We start from the raw sequence: 15,826 nt of genomic DNA on the forward strand, positions 1-15,826 counted from the left end.
TCAGCTTAAGGAGCTTTTGGGCAGAGACTATTGGTTTTGCTACATATAGGATCATATTGTCTATAAACAAGGATAGTTTAACTTCCTCTGTTCTTATTTGAATGCCTTTTACTTCTTTCTCTTGTCTGATTGCTCTGGCCAGGACTTCCAATACTATGTTGAATAGGAGTGTTGAGAGTGGGTATCCTTGTCTTGTTCTGGTTTCCAAGGTGAATACTTCTAGCTTTTGATGATATTTGCTGTGGGTTTGTCATAGATGGCTCTTATTATTTTGAAGTATGTTCCTTCAATGTCTAGTTTGTTGAGGGTTTTTTTTATCATGAACGGATGTTGAATTGTATCAAAAGCCTTTTCTGCATGTATTGAGATAATCTTATGGGTCTGTTTTTAGTTCTGTTTAATGTGATGAATCACATTTATTGATTTGCACATGTTGCATGAACCTTGTGTCCAAGAGGTAAAGCCTACTTTGTCATGGTGGATTTGCTTTTTGACATGTTGCTGGATTCAGTTCGCTAGTATTTTGTTGAGAATTTTTGCATCTATGTTCATCAAGAATATTGGCCAGATGTTTTTCTTTTTTTATTGTGTCTATGCCAGGTTTTGATATTAGGATGATGCTGGCCTCAGAATGAGTTAGGAGAGAGTCCCTCCTCCTCAATGTTTTGGAATAGTTTCAGTAGGAATGGTACCAGCTCTTCTTTATATATCTGGTGGAATTCAGCTGTGAATCCATCTAGTCCTGGGCTTTTTCTGGTTGGTAGGCTTTTTATTTCTGATACAATTTCAGAACTTGTTATTGGTCTGTTCAGGGATTCAGTTTATTCCTAGTTAAATCTTAGTAGGTTGTATGTTCCAGGAATTTATCCATTTCTTGTAGGTTTTCTAGCTTGTGTGCATAGAGATGTTCATAGTAGTCTTTGAGGTTGTTTTGTATTTCTGTGGGGTTGGTGGCAATGTCTTCTTTGTCATTTCTGATTGTGTTTATTTCTATATATTATGTTTCTCTACAACTGAAAAAATGTTCTTAATATAATACACATGCAGTCTGAAGTAATTTCAGTTCTCAAGTTTATGAAAGGATTGGGTTTTAAAAAAACATACTACAAAAATATACACTTACATTTATTCCAATATTTTATATTTCTAACCTCTGCAGTGATAAAAGGTCCAAATTTTCACTGTTGAACTGCCTTCTTGCATGGTCTTAAACAGTTATTTCTATAAAGCAGATAAAATTTGCATAATTATTTACAGTAAAACCCATCCAGAAACTCACTTTGATAGTAATACTTTTATCTACCATTAGAGTTGGAAGAAACATTTCAGTAAAAAAGTATAGGGATGGGTCAAGGCATTTTTTTTTTTTTTTTAGAAAAATATACTCTATGTAATATATCTTGGAAACTACACAGACCATATCCTTTTATTTAATGTGAAGGCACAACTTTAACATTAAAAGCAAAGCATTTTAATTATTTATGATGTAACTGTCAGTACCAGCTCATAAAAATATATATTTGCAAACATATCATTGAAGCCTTTCAGATTGTCAACTCAAAAATCAATTTAAAAAGTCGAAGTCTATTTGTAGAAAATCAATGACACATTATAGCAGTTTCACATAATATTATTGCTGGACAATCTGTTCACCAGACATCACAGGGTTTTCTTCATTTTTTGCATAATACAGATGGTCCATCATCTGATAGCTGTTACCTTTCCAGAACTTTTTCATTTCCTTACATTTCCAGGCAACAAACTGAGGCAATAATAAGTGTGCAAGGTACTAAATAGAGGAGAGCAGGTTGCCCCTTTTTCATCAGCACCAGAACAACAAATGTAAGTATCATGCCAATAGCACAGGCAACTGTAGAGGAAACATAGTATATATAGGAAGAACCAGTCTAAACATCAACTCTTCTACAGTACGCAAGCAACAAGCCTGTACAATAATGTCTCCAAAGCCCAATATTGAAACAGGCATGATGCACACACTCATTACTGAGAAACAGATCAGCTTTGGTACTCTGATGACTACTGGCAATGTTTCAGTATTTTCAAAAGGTCCAGCTGCAAGTTCAACCATGATACTCTCACCATTCTTTGTGATGAATGGTGTTATGAAAACAAAAAATACATCATAGAGGAGGAGAAGGCCTAGAAGTCTCACACATGACTTGAAGCTGGGCAACTTCAGTGTTTTAATTAAATTCAGACAGAAAGCAATCTCCAAAATATCTTGTAAAATCCAAGCCCACCTGTCTTCATTTCAAAACACAACCCAAACAATAGCTATTGCTATACACAGTCCAGAGAGAAAAATAAGTCTCACTTCCATGCTTTTGGCGCGACACTCAATTGTGCATTGTCCATATGGTATCTTATGAATTAGTGCAGCAAGAGAGTTGTACAGACTCATTGCTGATACTATGCAGAAAATTGCTATCATAACATAAACTAACCATTTGTGGAAGAAATAAAGTAAGACCATCATAACACAGTAGATGACCACAAATATTACAACTGTAAGAGGACTAAAAGTTAGATATTCTTCCTTTTTTTCCCTCATTTATCTATCTTCAGTTGTCACTGCTTTCAAGTTTTCCAATTCAACTAGTCCACTCCAGTATCCACCTAATGCCACAGTGAACACAGCAATTACAAAAATAACCACCATAGTATAATCAAAGTTAGGCCACGATGGAGAATACATTTTCACAGTAATGTTATTTCCTAGAGTCTGCTTCATATCTATAAAGTCTTTGTCACTTATAAATGCAATCAGTATTTTCACATCAGGAAATTCAGATCTGTTACCTGAGGTAGGAAATAGGATACTGTTATTGACAACCAACATGGCTTCAGCACCTCTTTTCTGTGCAATTCTGGCGTTTTCAAGAAAATGGCAGCTTCCCCATTGCACCACAACTGCTTTGTTCTTTATGTCAACAGGAGGAACATCAGAAAGGTTGCACAGTGGTGCGGAAGTCAGATTCATCAAACTAATGGAAGTTGCATTTTCCAGGGTACTTGGAAGAGCTGACCAATGGGGGTTATAAAGCATGCAGTAGTCCTTGGATGTGCCCTTTCCAGACGCATGCAAGATTGCTTCCTGAGCGGCTGTCAGCTGGAGCAGGAAGCCCCAGAGCAGGGCGGCCGTGGCAGGGGACAGCCGCCGCTGCGGCCCCATCGGACTGGTGGGTGCCGGGTGGGGTGGCGCGGCGCGGCTCACTAGGCCGGGTAGGCAGGGAGTCCCGCCACTGCGCTGCCTCGGTGGCGCGGGCGGCCGGGCTAGGCTGGGATCGCTGCTGCTGCAGGGGCCGCCACTGCAGCCTACACTCCAATTTAGTGGCTAGTGTTCTAATTCCTTTGGGATTCATCTGAGTCCTTAATGAGGACTGGGCCAAGAAAAGTTATACTGAAGATAGGACTGTAAAAAACAGAACTCTGGGCCCTACCCCTGCTTCAACCAAAGAGCTCCGATTTTAATTTATTTTTTATTTTACACATAAAAATAAATTTTTTAATGTGTAAAAAATGTTCTGATAAATTTTCATTTGAACAAAGAATTCCACAGCTAAAACATGCCTAAAACTCTCTTTGGAGAAGGCTAGAAGCCCATGCCTCATAATTCTGACAAATGTTTGAAACCAGTCACTGAACAGTAAAGTCGCAAAGATAGCCTTTTATCAGAGAACCAAATATACCAGTTTTAAAAGTTCTTTGGGTTAATGTTTGTTTTATTTTTCTTACATGCAAAATCATAGCATTAGATCTAATAAAGAAAAGCCAAACATACTACCAAAGTTTTAAGCATAAGTAAATATTAATACTAAAGAGAAGCATTAATAAAACATGCATTCAATTTGTTTCTCAATTGAGACATTCAGTGAAATGTTTTGAATATTATTTTTGAAAGAAATTATATTAAAGCAAAGCTTTAAAAAGGATATGGTTCCTGGAATATCTTAGTGAGTTTAATCTTGGTTTTCTTAGGTGCTTTGGAAATACCACCCAGCTCATGCATCTTAAGATAATATAAAATCAATGGACTCTGACCTCCAAAATTGAAGAGAACACAATTAAACTCTGGACCAGTACTACTACAGTGTGACTGTAAGAGGAAGAAAATAATCAAGACAATGATTACTTTTGTGTTTCTAAAAAACTGTGAATAAAATATAACTTCATATTTAGCATAAAGTTACCATTTGATATATTAAAATAAAGGAAATTCCACAAAGCATCTTCTTAATTAGAGGAATTTACCAAAGTATGAGTCTATAAGTACGTGCAGTAAGGCTCTTCTACTCTTTTGAGTTATCATCAGACTTGCATATAGGCAATAGACATTATTCAGTCTTAAGAACAGAAAAAAAAAAAAATGAAGAAAATGAACAAAGCCAGGAAAAGGCATAGGAAAAATATCTGAACAAATGATGGTCTCAATTTTCAAAATTTATGAAAAACACATCCAAGAAGTTCAGCAATCTCTAAGTAGAATAAATTCACACCTAGCACATCCCAGACAAAGTTTTTTTAAAATAAAGACAAGGAGAAAAACCTCAAAAGCAGCAAGAGTAAGCAACTCATATATATGGGAACTTTAAAAGGATTAATAACTAACTTCTTATCATAACAAAACAGGCCAGAAGGCAGTGGGATAGCATCGAGGTGCTGATGGGAAAAAAAAACCTGTTGACCAAAAATTCTATGTCAAGAATACAATAACCATAAATATAATTACTCCAAGATTCTATTATTCCCTTCTTATGGGAGAAATGTCAGTATAGCAACTACCAATATTTTAAGTTTTCCTCAATCTTTGTAATACCATTATGAAAGATTTTTTATTGATTCCACTTACTGTGGGGAAATAAAATTTTGTTTTCATTTGCTTTTATTGATACATAAAGTTCTCTTGAATTTCTTTTGCTTATGGTCACTTTTTTATTCCATAGGTTTTTGCAAAAAAATATGTTTCAGAATTCCTAGCAGCTACAGAACCATTTCAAATAATGGGACTATCATAATCAATAGCAGTTGTTTGCTAGTAAAAAGTTAATGTCAATATCAGACATGTTTTCTATGATGTAAATCACTCCTTCATTTTAAGCTCCCATGATAATTCACATTGGGTTACGTATAGCTCAATCTTCAAAATGTATGCAAAACTAGCCCAAGCTCAGTTTAGATTTTTAAAAAATTTGCCTGTCTAGATAGTTGTTTTGCAACACTCTTCCTGTTTCTTTCTTGGGTACTATAAGATAAACATTCTAACTTACTAGAATTCTAGAAATAGACATTTCTGTTATTTTTCTGCAGTTATCAGTTATTAAGTTAAGAAAATCACAGTTTGCAGCCCTTTTTCCTCTATAAGAATTCATGGTTTTTAAGAGTACTTCAGCCAGGTAAGAGGCAAATAGGTATTAAATGCAAATCCCGTGTTGTTGTTTTTGTTTTGTTTTTTGTTTGTTTGTTTGTTTTTATTTTTTTGAGACGGAGTCTCGCTCTGTCACCCAGGCTGGAGTGCAGTAGCGTGATCTTGGCTCACTGCAAGCTCTGCCTCCCGGGTTCACGCCATTCTCCTGCCTCAGCCTTCCGAGTAGCTGGGACTACAGGCGTCCACCACCACGCCTGGCTAATTTCTTTTTTATTTTTAGTAGAGATGGGGTTTCACCGTGTTAGCCAGGATGGTTTTGATCTCCTGACCTCGTGATCCGCCCACCTCGGCCTCCCAAAGTGCTGGGATTACAGGCGTGAGCCACTGCGCCCGGCCTGGTGTTTTGGTTTTTAAAGCAGAATGTCGCAAGTTGACCAAAAACCTCTTGCTAGAGACACTCCAAATAGCCAAACCAATGAGCAGAAACCCTAATGTTTCCATTCATCCATGAAAGATAATAGCAGAAATTTGTCAGAGCACTTTAAGATTCCATGAAACAAGACTTTTATTGTCAAGTCAACCTAGCCTAAATTCAAAGAATCAAGCAACTCCATAAACTTAAGAATGATCATAAAGGATGAAATAGAAAGTCCAAGGGGTGATTTGGGTACCTAATTTCTCAGAAAATTTATTAAAGGATAATTGCTACAATAAGTAGAAAGCTAAACATTGATTTTTGAGGCTTGAATATGTGTTCTGCCAATGCTCATACCCAGTGTCACTTTCAGGGACTAGAAACCCACAGGCACCCATTTAGCATGTGGACAACTTTGGTGCCTGGAAAATTTTTCATCTTGAGCTCAAATCTATATCCCTGTATCTTTCACTTATTTATTGGCAAAACTTATACTTTTTTGGAGCCATACAGAAAAACTCTAATTCTGCTTTCCTACAGTAGCTCTCTACATATTTGAAAACAGTTATTATGGCCTTCAGAGTCTTTTCCTTCCAGAAGAAATACTTATAAATAGTTTGGTCATTGCTGAAGCAATATGATTTCAGAGCTCTTCGTAATTAGGTTTAGATGAGGTTGTCAATGATGGAATTGGAGTCTTTATAAGAAGAAGAAGAGACCAGAGCTCACTCTCTCTGCCATATGAGGACACAACAAGGAAGAGGCCATCTGCAAGGCAGGAAGAGAGCCTTCACCAGAAAACCAAATTGGCTGGCTCCTTGATCTTGGATTTCCCATCCTCCAGAACTATGAGAAATGAATTTCTATTGTTTAAGCTACCCAGTCCATGGTATTTTGTTCTGGCAGTCCAAGCTGACTAGTACAATGGGACAGGGCAAAAAATGCAGCAATGTGCTATACTACTAAAGATGTATTTCCAATTTCTATCTGTTAACAGCATCCTCTGAAAAAGGTTGTTTAATCTGTTACAAACCCATGTGTTAGCTACTAAACAAAGTACGAGAGACCATTTTTAGTGTTTGCTGAAGACCAGATATACAATTTTTATTACTTATCTCTGATTTCTAAATCTGGCAATATTGCCCCAAAGGAAATGGAGTGACATTGTCATTGATTCAAAATTGACTTCTATACATCACCAGTTAATATCTGAAGTGCCTGCAAACCATCCTTAGCCTCACTGTGAAGGTCAGAATAAAGTAGGAAGATATTTTATTAAACCTGGGTTATTAAATACCGGGAAAAACATAAATACTGACTTTCAGAAAGTGGTTTTTATATAGGCATAATTTTTAATTTTAAATAAACTATCTTATCAGACTTGATAAGATGATGTAGACAAAATTTTAGCAATAAAGACTGTAACCAACTTAAAATCTAATTGTCTAACAAATTAAGATATCAAATTCAGAATTTCAGGTCAATAATCTCATCAAATTTTGGCTAAGGCAACACATGGTGGTGAATACATGAAATCTCTACTTGCAAGGCACCTTCAAGAATGTCGAGAAACTAAGCATTCAAGACTCAAGAGTAACAGTATCTACATGTGGTCAATTACTCCAGGACCATGGCTTAAGAAGTAAGGACAGGTCAACTATTGTTGATACTCCTTTGAAGTTTTGCCTGCAGCTTTGCTGCTTATTAAGATCATATTCATGTGCAAACACCAGATGGAGCCTTTGTATGTCAACCAAAGGAGAAAGAGTGACAAGACATGTTGTGAGGAAAAAAGATAAATATTATGATATTTTTCATTAGAAATGGGGATATTTTCAGAAGAAAATAAAACTTTTTAATATTAAGATTAAACCTCAAACAAATCTCTTTTGACCATTAAATTATTTTCCAAAATATATGGTAAGAATGTAATAACCAGCATTGCCTATGTACAGCACAGTCAATTGCAATTATATTGCAAATTAAACAAGTAAGAAATTTTTTCATAATTATTATACTCCAAACCTTTGTTGCTAGTCTTGATAATCTTGATTCTTCCTTGGATATGGGCAACGTATATGCTCTTGGGTTGTTTAGAATCTTTATAATATTGAAGTCGATAGCTAAAACAGAAAATAAAATACTTTTTAAAATTCTGGTATTTTTTTCCTTCACAGAAAAAGCATGATACCTCTTTCGCCTTTTAACAATGCACCCTAAACATGGAGAAAGGCAAACATGGATAAAGAGTGTTAAGACATTCTTACAACTTGTCCCAAAGAGGAAATAAATATTACATTTCATATTTTTACTCAATAGGGCTTTATTATTATTGTAAATATTCATTTATAAATAAATGAAATAAAATTCATTTATAAATAAATGAAATAAAATTCATTTATAAATAAATGAAATAAAATTCATTTATAAATAAATGAAATAAAATTCATTTATAAATAAATGAAATAAAATTCATTTATAAATAAATGAAATAAAATTCATTTATAAATAAATGAAATAAAATTCATTTATAAATAAATGAAATAAAATTCATTTATAAATAAATGAAATAAAATTCATTTATAAATAAATGAAATAAAATTCATTTATAAATAAATGAAATAAAATTCATTTATAAATAAATGAAATAAAATTCATTTATAAATAAATGAAATAAAATTCATTTATAAATAAATGAAATAAAATTCATTTATAAATAAATGAAATAAAATTCATTTATAAATAAATGAAATAAAATTCATTTATAAATAAATGAAATAAAATTCATTTATAAATAAATGAAATAAAATTCATTTATAAATAAATGAAATAAAATTCATTTATAAATAAATGAAATAAAATTCATTTATAAATAAATGAAATAAAATTCATTTATAAATAAATGAAATAAAATTCATTTATAAATAAATGAAATAAAATTCATTTATAAATAAATGAAATAAAATTCATTTATAAATAAATGAAATAAAATTCATTTATAAATAAATGAAATAAAATTCATTTATAAATAAATGAAATAAAATTCATTTATAAATAAATGAAATAAAATTCATTTATAAATAAATGAAATAAAATTCATTTATAAATAAATGAAATAAAATTCATTTATAAATAAATGAAATAAAATTCATTTATAAATAAATGAAATAAAATTCATTTATAAATAAATGAAATAAAATTCATTTATAAATAAATGAAATAAAATTCATTTATAAATAAATGAAATAAAATTCATTTATAAATAAATGAAATAAAATTCATTTATAAATAAATGAAATAAAATTCATTTATAAATAAATGAAATAAAATTCATTTATAAATAAATGAAATAAAATTCATTTATAAATAAATGAAATAAAATTCATTTATAAATAAATGAAATAAAATTCATTTATAAATAAATGAAATAAAATTCATTTATTTACATTATGTCATCCTCGCAAACCATTCGTGAGCTAAGAAACATTTTCCATAATTTACAGTTGAGAAGACTAAAGTGCAAGTTCTATGACTTGTTTAAGCTACTATTTACTAAGTAGTAGAAGGAGAGGACATAAATTGGGTCTTTTGCTTCGAAGTCCAAAGCAATGACCCTCTAATTAAATGCAATAAGCAACCTGGGCCTCTGCCTGTCAGAGTCCTGTTTTTCCATATTCTGACAATACACCCAGATAAGAGGAGACTTGGTGACCTTTCCTTTCAACCGGCATGAATATGCATGAGGGTACAGAGGGATTCGTGCCACTTCTTAAATGAAAAGAGAGCCATGTGATTTAATCAGGTATGTCAATCAGCCTAAAAGCAGAAGCTAGGTATTAAGTGTATCTTAACATCTGAGAAAAAAGGTGATCTGAGAGGTTTGTTCTAGACTCTGGAACTGATTATCAGTTACCAGGTAGACTAATCAGATCTAGTGATTGTAATGTTGATGACAAACCTCTTAAGAGTTAAAGAAAGTTACTTGGGTTGATTTTTGACATTAGACATTAGGAAATATTAGGCATTAGCTTGAAATACTAAAGGCAGGTAAGCATTTATGTCCACCAGGGATTAAAGAATTGGTTAGCAAGGAACTTACATTTAAACATTTTGAGTAGAAAGAATATTAGATTTAGAATTAGAATGGGCAAGAAAAGTAATAAACCATATTTTTTCTTCAAAATTTGCTCAAATTTGAAAATTCTTAAATACACATATAATACTTAATATATATGATATTACTTAATTTCTAGTCTTCTATGAACCAGTATAATTAAAAAAAAAAAGAACCTCTCCTTCATGTTCACTGTATACACAATAAAAAGCTTACTTTTCAGATCACCTGAGCTTAATTGTGGAATTGCTTCTTAACAGATAGTAGTATACATTAATATGAGGCAAGCTATCTAAGCTGGGAGTAAGGCAATGGCAAAATAGTAAAGCAAAACAATTTAAGGAGAAAAACAGTCAAATAAAAATTGCAAAGAAACTCATCTAGATATGATGACTAATCAATAACATTAAAATGCCTATATTTATTAGCTTTTTTTCCTCTAACCCATTGATTAGTTTCAGGGAAAAATGTTAATATTCCCCCAAATTATAGTTTTAGTGCTTCTTCTGTTCTCAGCATCTTTGAAAGCTTGGGAATACTACCTGAAAAATCCAGAAATGACTCTATCTGATAAAACTATAATAAAATGTCTTAACTGTTCTTACTAAGTCTCCAGAAATTTCACTAGTGAAAAAATGTTCCAGTCTTCCTCCACTTGCATTGGGAAAATTTCATTTCCATAATTATCCTGTATTTATTTTAGAGATGTTATCCCCTCTAAAAGGGAGACATGTAAGTAAGTATGGTTATTGCTATCCACTTTTGCAGTTTTTATCCTAACAGTCTTCCTGAAATGCAAATAACTCCTATATGTTGGAAAAATTAAAGAAAGGTCAAGTGTAGGTTACAAATATTAATACAATAATTGACTAAACTATACAAACAGAAAAAGTATTGCTGATAGACACACTTTAGAATATATGTAATTAACATCAGAACTACTCTCAGAAAGAGACTTTTAATCTTGCACTGAAATGCAAGTTAATTCAAGAAAAGGTCTCATACCTGCATTAAAAGACAAATGATGCAATATTTAACTTGTTTTAAGTTAAAATGCTAAAAGATACAAGTATCATTTTCCATGATTCCTGATTTGGGTAACTGGTTTTTCCATTAACCGACCACACCAGATAAAAGCTCTACTTTATAAAGATAGTTGGTATCAAAGCAAGAATTTTTGAGGCTAGATTACTTCAAGATCAGATCTTTCAGTCATTTACAAAGAGAATACCTGAGACCCAAGCCTAATATAATTTTACAGTCGACTTTTAAATCCTGTAAATGGTCAGAATTCCCGAGATTTTTAGTTGTTCTAATGAAGTCTAGGAAGGAATCCAATAAGCCTCATAAATAAGAACTGTAGAATGCACCAAAATAGCACAGTAATAATTTTAGAAGCTCAAGAGTTGGAATGTACCTTGGAGAGAGGGGTAGAAAAGAAATGCCAGGAGAAATAGAGAAAATATAGGTATCCATTAGGCAAAATGTATGTGATCTTAGCAAATAAAAAATAAAATGTGAATGCAATTTTGTCCAATAATATAGGAAAATGATGAGTATTTCAAATAAAATATTGCATATTCATGAGTTTTTGAGACTGAGTCTCGCTCTGTTGCCCAGGCTGCAGTGCAGTGGTGCCATCTAGGCTCCGCCTCCCAGGTTCAAGCGATTCTCCTGCCTCAGCCTCCTAAGTACTGAGATTACAGGTGTTCACCACCATGGCCAGCTGATTTTTACTATTTTTAGTAGAGACTGGGTTTGACCATGTTGGTCAGGCTGGTCTCAAACTCCTGACCTCAAAAGATCCTCCTACTTTGGCTTCCCAAAGTGGTAGGATTACAGGCGTGAGCCACCGTGCCCGGCCTCATGAGTATATTCTTAATGTCTTATTGTGTGTATTTTCTGATCATGCTTCTCTGACTGTTTCAGATCTTTATATGCATACTTCCAAGTCCTTTCAATCTGATCATCTGCAGGCCCAGTCATTGGTTTGTATATATATTAAACCTCAAATGAGTTATATCTCTCTACATACCTACTTACAGATCCATCCTCCCACCTCTGTGTGTGAAATTCATGGTTCAAATTGGCAAACTGAAAGATTAAGGACCTTCACAATGCTCTAAATTAGAATTGCTTCTCCTAGTAATGTTATGTTAACATAATATACATAATTATAAATAACTTCACAGAGAGATTATACAGTCCAAGTGTTTATACATATACTTTGTTAACTGTGAAGTGTATACTTACGTAGATCACTAGCATCCTTAGGTTTCACTAACTCTGCACCAAATTTAGTATATCCAAAAACATGAAGATTTTTATGTTACAATAAATTAGTGATTCATATCACATTTGGTTCCCAAGGAAAGTGCCATCTTATTATTACTTTATTTTGGCATTTTTGGGAGTTACTTTTATCCATTATTTCTTACTATGAATTATATTTGTATCTCTAAGGACCAAATCATTGCTCAGGCAAGTTATAGATGCAAGACACAAGTTATTATTTTTAAAGTATTTCTATTGTTTTTTTTTATAAGAACCAAAGTGACAAGTATCTGAATAAGAAACTGATGTATTTATGAACTAAGGCTCTGTGGAGCCAAACATTACATATGTTTTATAAAAGAGTAGCTTTTAAGCTTAAGATTTGATCAAAGGTGCTGGTGAAGAAACTTATTGACCCATTTAAAAATCTTTCCTATAGAATGAAAAACATTTTTTAAAAATCCACCACTAAATGGGTTCACAGGCAAAACTTAGAGCATACCGTCTGAAAAATTACTTTTCCCATGATATGTAAATTTATCTACACAAGAACTTTTTGGATGATATAAAATTGAGACTAATTTAACTGTATGTGGAGTACAAACTATGCTTATTGAGAATAATAAAATTAGAAGGAATTGAGACTATCTTTATTTTATAACCAAACCTTGACAGTCTTGACTGGTACTGTCATAAAAATTCTTAACCATCTTTGTATTAGTGATTGTTTGAACTTATTATTGATGTGTTCCTCCTTTGTATTAGTGATTGTGTGAACTTATTATTGATACGTGTTCCTCATTGAAACCATGTTTCCACAGTTCCATATCTAAAAATGTCCCATAAAAGAGAAGGCCAGGAAAATTTGCAATACTTTGTGTGAAAAGAGAGATAAATGAAGTTCAATTTATTTATTTTTAATTTTGTTGCTTTTTTGGTGTCATATCTAAGACTCATTCCTAAATCAAGGTCACGAAGAGTTACTCCTGTTTTCTCTCTGAGATTTTTATATTTTTAGCTATTATATTTAAGTATATAATCCATTTTGAGTTAAATTTTGTATATTGTGTGAGGTACAAGTCCAACTTTATTCTTTTGTAGGTGAATACCCCAGTTGTCACAGCAGTGCTGAAAAAATCATTCTTTTTACATTGAATGGTCTCAACATTCTTCTAGAAAATCAATGACCCATGAATGTGAGATTTATTACCGGACTCTCCAGTCTATTTCATTTACCTATATGTTTACCCTTATGCCAGTACCACATTGTCTTGATTAATGTGGCTTTGTAGCAAGTTTTGAGATCAGGAATTGTGAGTCTTCCAACCTTGTTCTTCCTTTCTCAACAATGATTTGGTTATTCTTGTTCCCTTGCATTTCCATATGAATTTCTATATCATTCTCAAAACAGGTAGCTAGAATTTAATAGGCATGGTGTTGTATTTGTAGACCATTTGGGGGAGTATTGTATTAACAGTATTAAATCTTCCAATACATTAGCATGGGAGGTTTTTTCATTCATTTAGGTCTTCTATACTTTCTTTCAATACTGGTTTGTAATTTTCAGTGGATAAGCCTTATCTTATCCACTTTTGCTAATCTATTCCTAAGTATCTTATTTGTTTTTATGGTATTGTAAATGGGGTGGTTTCTTTTCTATTAAAAATGTACAATTAAGTTATTATTGACTATAGTCACCCTGTTGTGCTATCAAATACTAGGTCTTACTCATTTTTTCTAGCTACTTTTTTTTATTGTCTCCATTAATCATCCCAACTTCTTCCCCAGCCTGCCACTACCCTTCCAGCCTCTGGTAACCATCCTTCTAGTCTCTATGTCCATGAGTTCAATTGTTTTAATTTTTAGATCCCATAAATAATTGAGAACATGCAATGTTTGTCTTTCTGTGCCTGGCTTATTTCACTCAGTTTCTTCCATGTTGTTGCAAATGCCTGGACCTTACTCTTTTTATGGCTGAATAGTACTCCATTGTGTATATGTACACATTTTCTTATTCTTTCATCTATTGATGGACATTTAGGTTGCTTCCAAATCTTAGCTATTGTGAACAGTGCTGCAACATACAGGAGTACAAATATTTCTTTGATATACTGATTTCCTTTCTTTTGGGGGTACATATCCAGCAGTGAGATTACTAGATTATATGGTAGCTCAATTTTTAGTTTTTTGAGGAAACTCCAAACTGTTTTCCACAGTGGCTGTACTAATTTATATTTCCACAAACAGTGTATGAGGGTTCCCTTTTCTCCATATCCTTGCCTATTATTGCCTGTCTTTTGGAAATAAACCATTTCAAGTGCGGTGAGATGGTATCTCGCAGTTTTGATTTGCATTTCTCTGATGATCAATAATGTTGAGCACCTTTTCATATGCCTGTTTGCCATTTGTATGTCTTCTTTTGAGAAATGTCTATTCAAGTCTTTTGCTCATTTGTTGACTAGATTATTCAATTCTTTTCCCATAGAGTTACTTGAGCTCCTTATATACCCTGGTTATTAATCCCTTGCCAGATAAGTAGTTTGCAAATATTTTCTGCCATTCTGTGGGTTGTCTCTTCACTTTGTTGATTGTATCCTCTGCTGTACAGAAGCTTTTTAACTTGATGTGATCACATCTGTCAATGTTGCCTTTGATTGCCTGTGTTTGTGGGGTGTTGCTCAAAAAAATGGCACTTAGACCAATGTCCTGGAGAGTTTCCCTGATGTTTTCTTGCAGTAGTTTTGTAGTTTGAAGTCTCAGATGTAAGTCTTTATTTCATTTTGATTTCATTTTGTATATGACAAGAGATAGCGGTGTAGTTTCAGTCTTCTTAATATGGAGATCTAGTTTTCTCAGCATCACTTGTTGAAGAGACTGTCTTTTCCCTAATGTATGTTCTTGGCACTTTTGTTAAAAATGAGTTCACTGCAGGTGTGTGGGTTTGTTTCTGGGTTCTATATTCTGTTCCATTGGTCTGTGTGTCTGTTTTTATGCCAGTACCATGCTGTTTTGGTTCCTCTAGTTTTGCTCTTTTTGCTTAGGATAGCTTTGGTTTTTCTTCGTGTTCTTTTAGGATTTTTTTTTTCTATTTCTGTAAAGAATATCATTGGTATTTTGATAGGGATAGCATTGAATCTGTAGATTGCTTTGGTTAGTATGAACATGTTAACAATATTGATTATTCCAATCTGTGAACATTGAATATTTTTCCAATATTTCTATTTTTTGGTGTCCTCTTCAATTTATTTCATCAGTGTTTTATAGTTTTCATTATAGAGTTCTTTCACTTCTTTGATAATTCCTAGGTATTTAATTTTATGTGTGACTATTGTAAATGGGTTACTTTTAAGATTTCTTATTCAGATTGTTCACTGTTGGCATATAGATGTGCTACTGATTTTTGTATGTTGATTTTGTATCCTGAAGCTTTACTGAATTTATCAGTTCTAATAGCTTTCTTTAGGTTTTTCCAAATATAAGATAAACTCATCTGCAGATAACAATCATTTGACTTCTTCCTTTCCAATTTGGATGCCCTTTATTTCTTTCTCTTGTCTGATTACTCTAGCTAGGACTTCCAGTACTATGTTGAATAACAGAGGTGAAAGTGGGCATCCTCGTCATGCTCTAGATCTTA

At 32.9% G+C, this 15,826-nt stretch overlaps 1 protein-coding gene and 1 pseudogene across 5 annotated transcripts in view; both read right to left on the minus strand.

Moving 5' to 3' along the window:
• The window catches only part of FAM227B (family with sequence similarity 227 member B), a 284,908-nt gene that overhangs the window by 36,511 nt on the left and 232,571 nt on the right, over positions 1 to 15,826 (minus strand). For all 5 annotated transcript variants that reach the window (XM_055362964.2, XM_063698984.1, XM_055362963.2 and 2 more), the window contains 2 exons: positions 7,827 to 7,924; positions 3,956 to 4,117 (listed from right to left, as the gene is read on the minus strand). In XM_055362964.2, the coding sequence (XP_055218939.1) occupies positions 3,956 to 4,117; positions 7,827 to 7,924 (260 nt within the window). The remainder of the gene's footprint in view (positions 1 to 3,955; positions 4,118 to 7,826; positions 7,925 to 15,826) is intronic.
• Positions 1,399 to 3,210, minus strand: LOC101128441 (signal peptide peptidase-like 2A; annotated as a pseudogene).

The sequence above is a fragment of the Gorilla gorilla genome, chromosome 16, assembly GCF_029281585.2.
Source record: "Gorilla gorilla gorilla isolate KB3781 chromosome 16, NHGRI_mGorGor1-v2.1_pri, whole genome shotgun sequence".
NCBI lineage: Eukaryota > Metazoa > Chordata > Mammalia > Primates > Hominidae > Gorilla > Gorilla gorilla.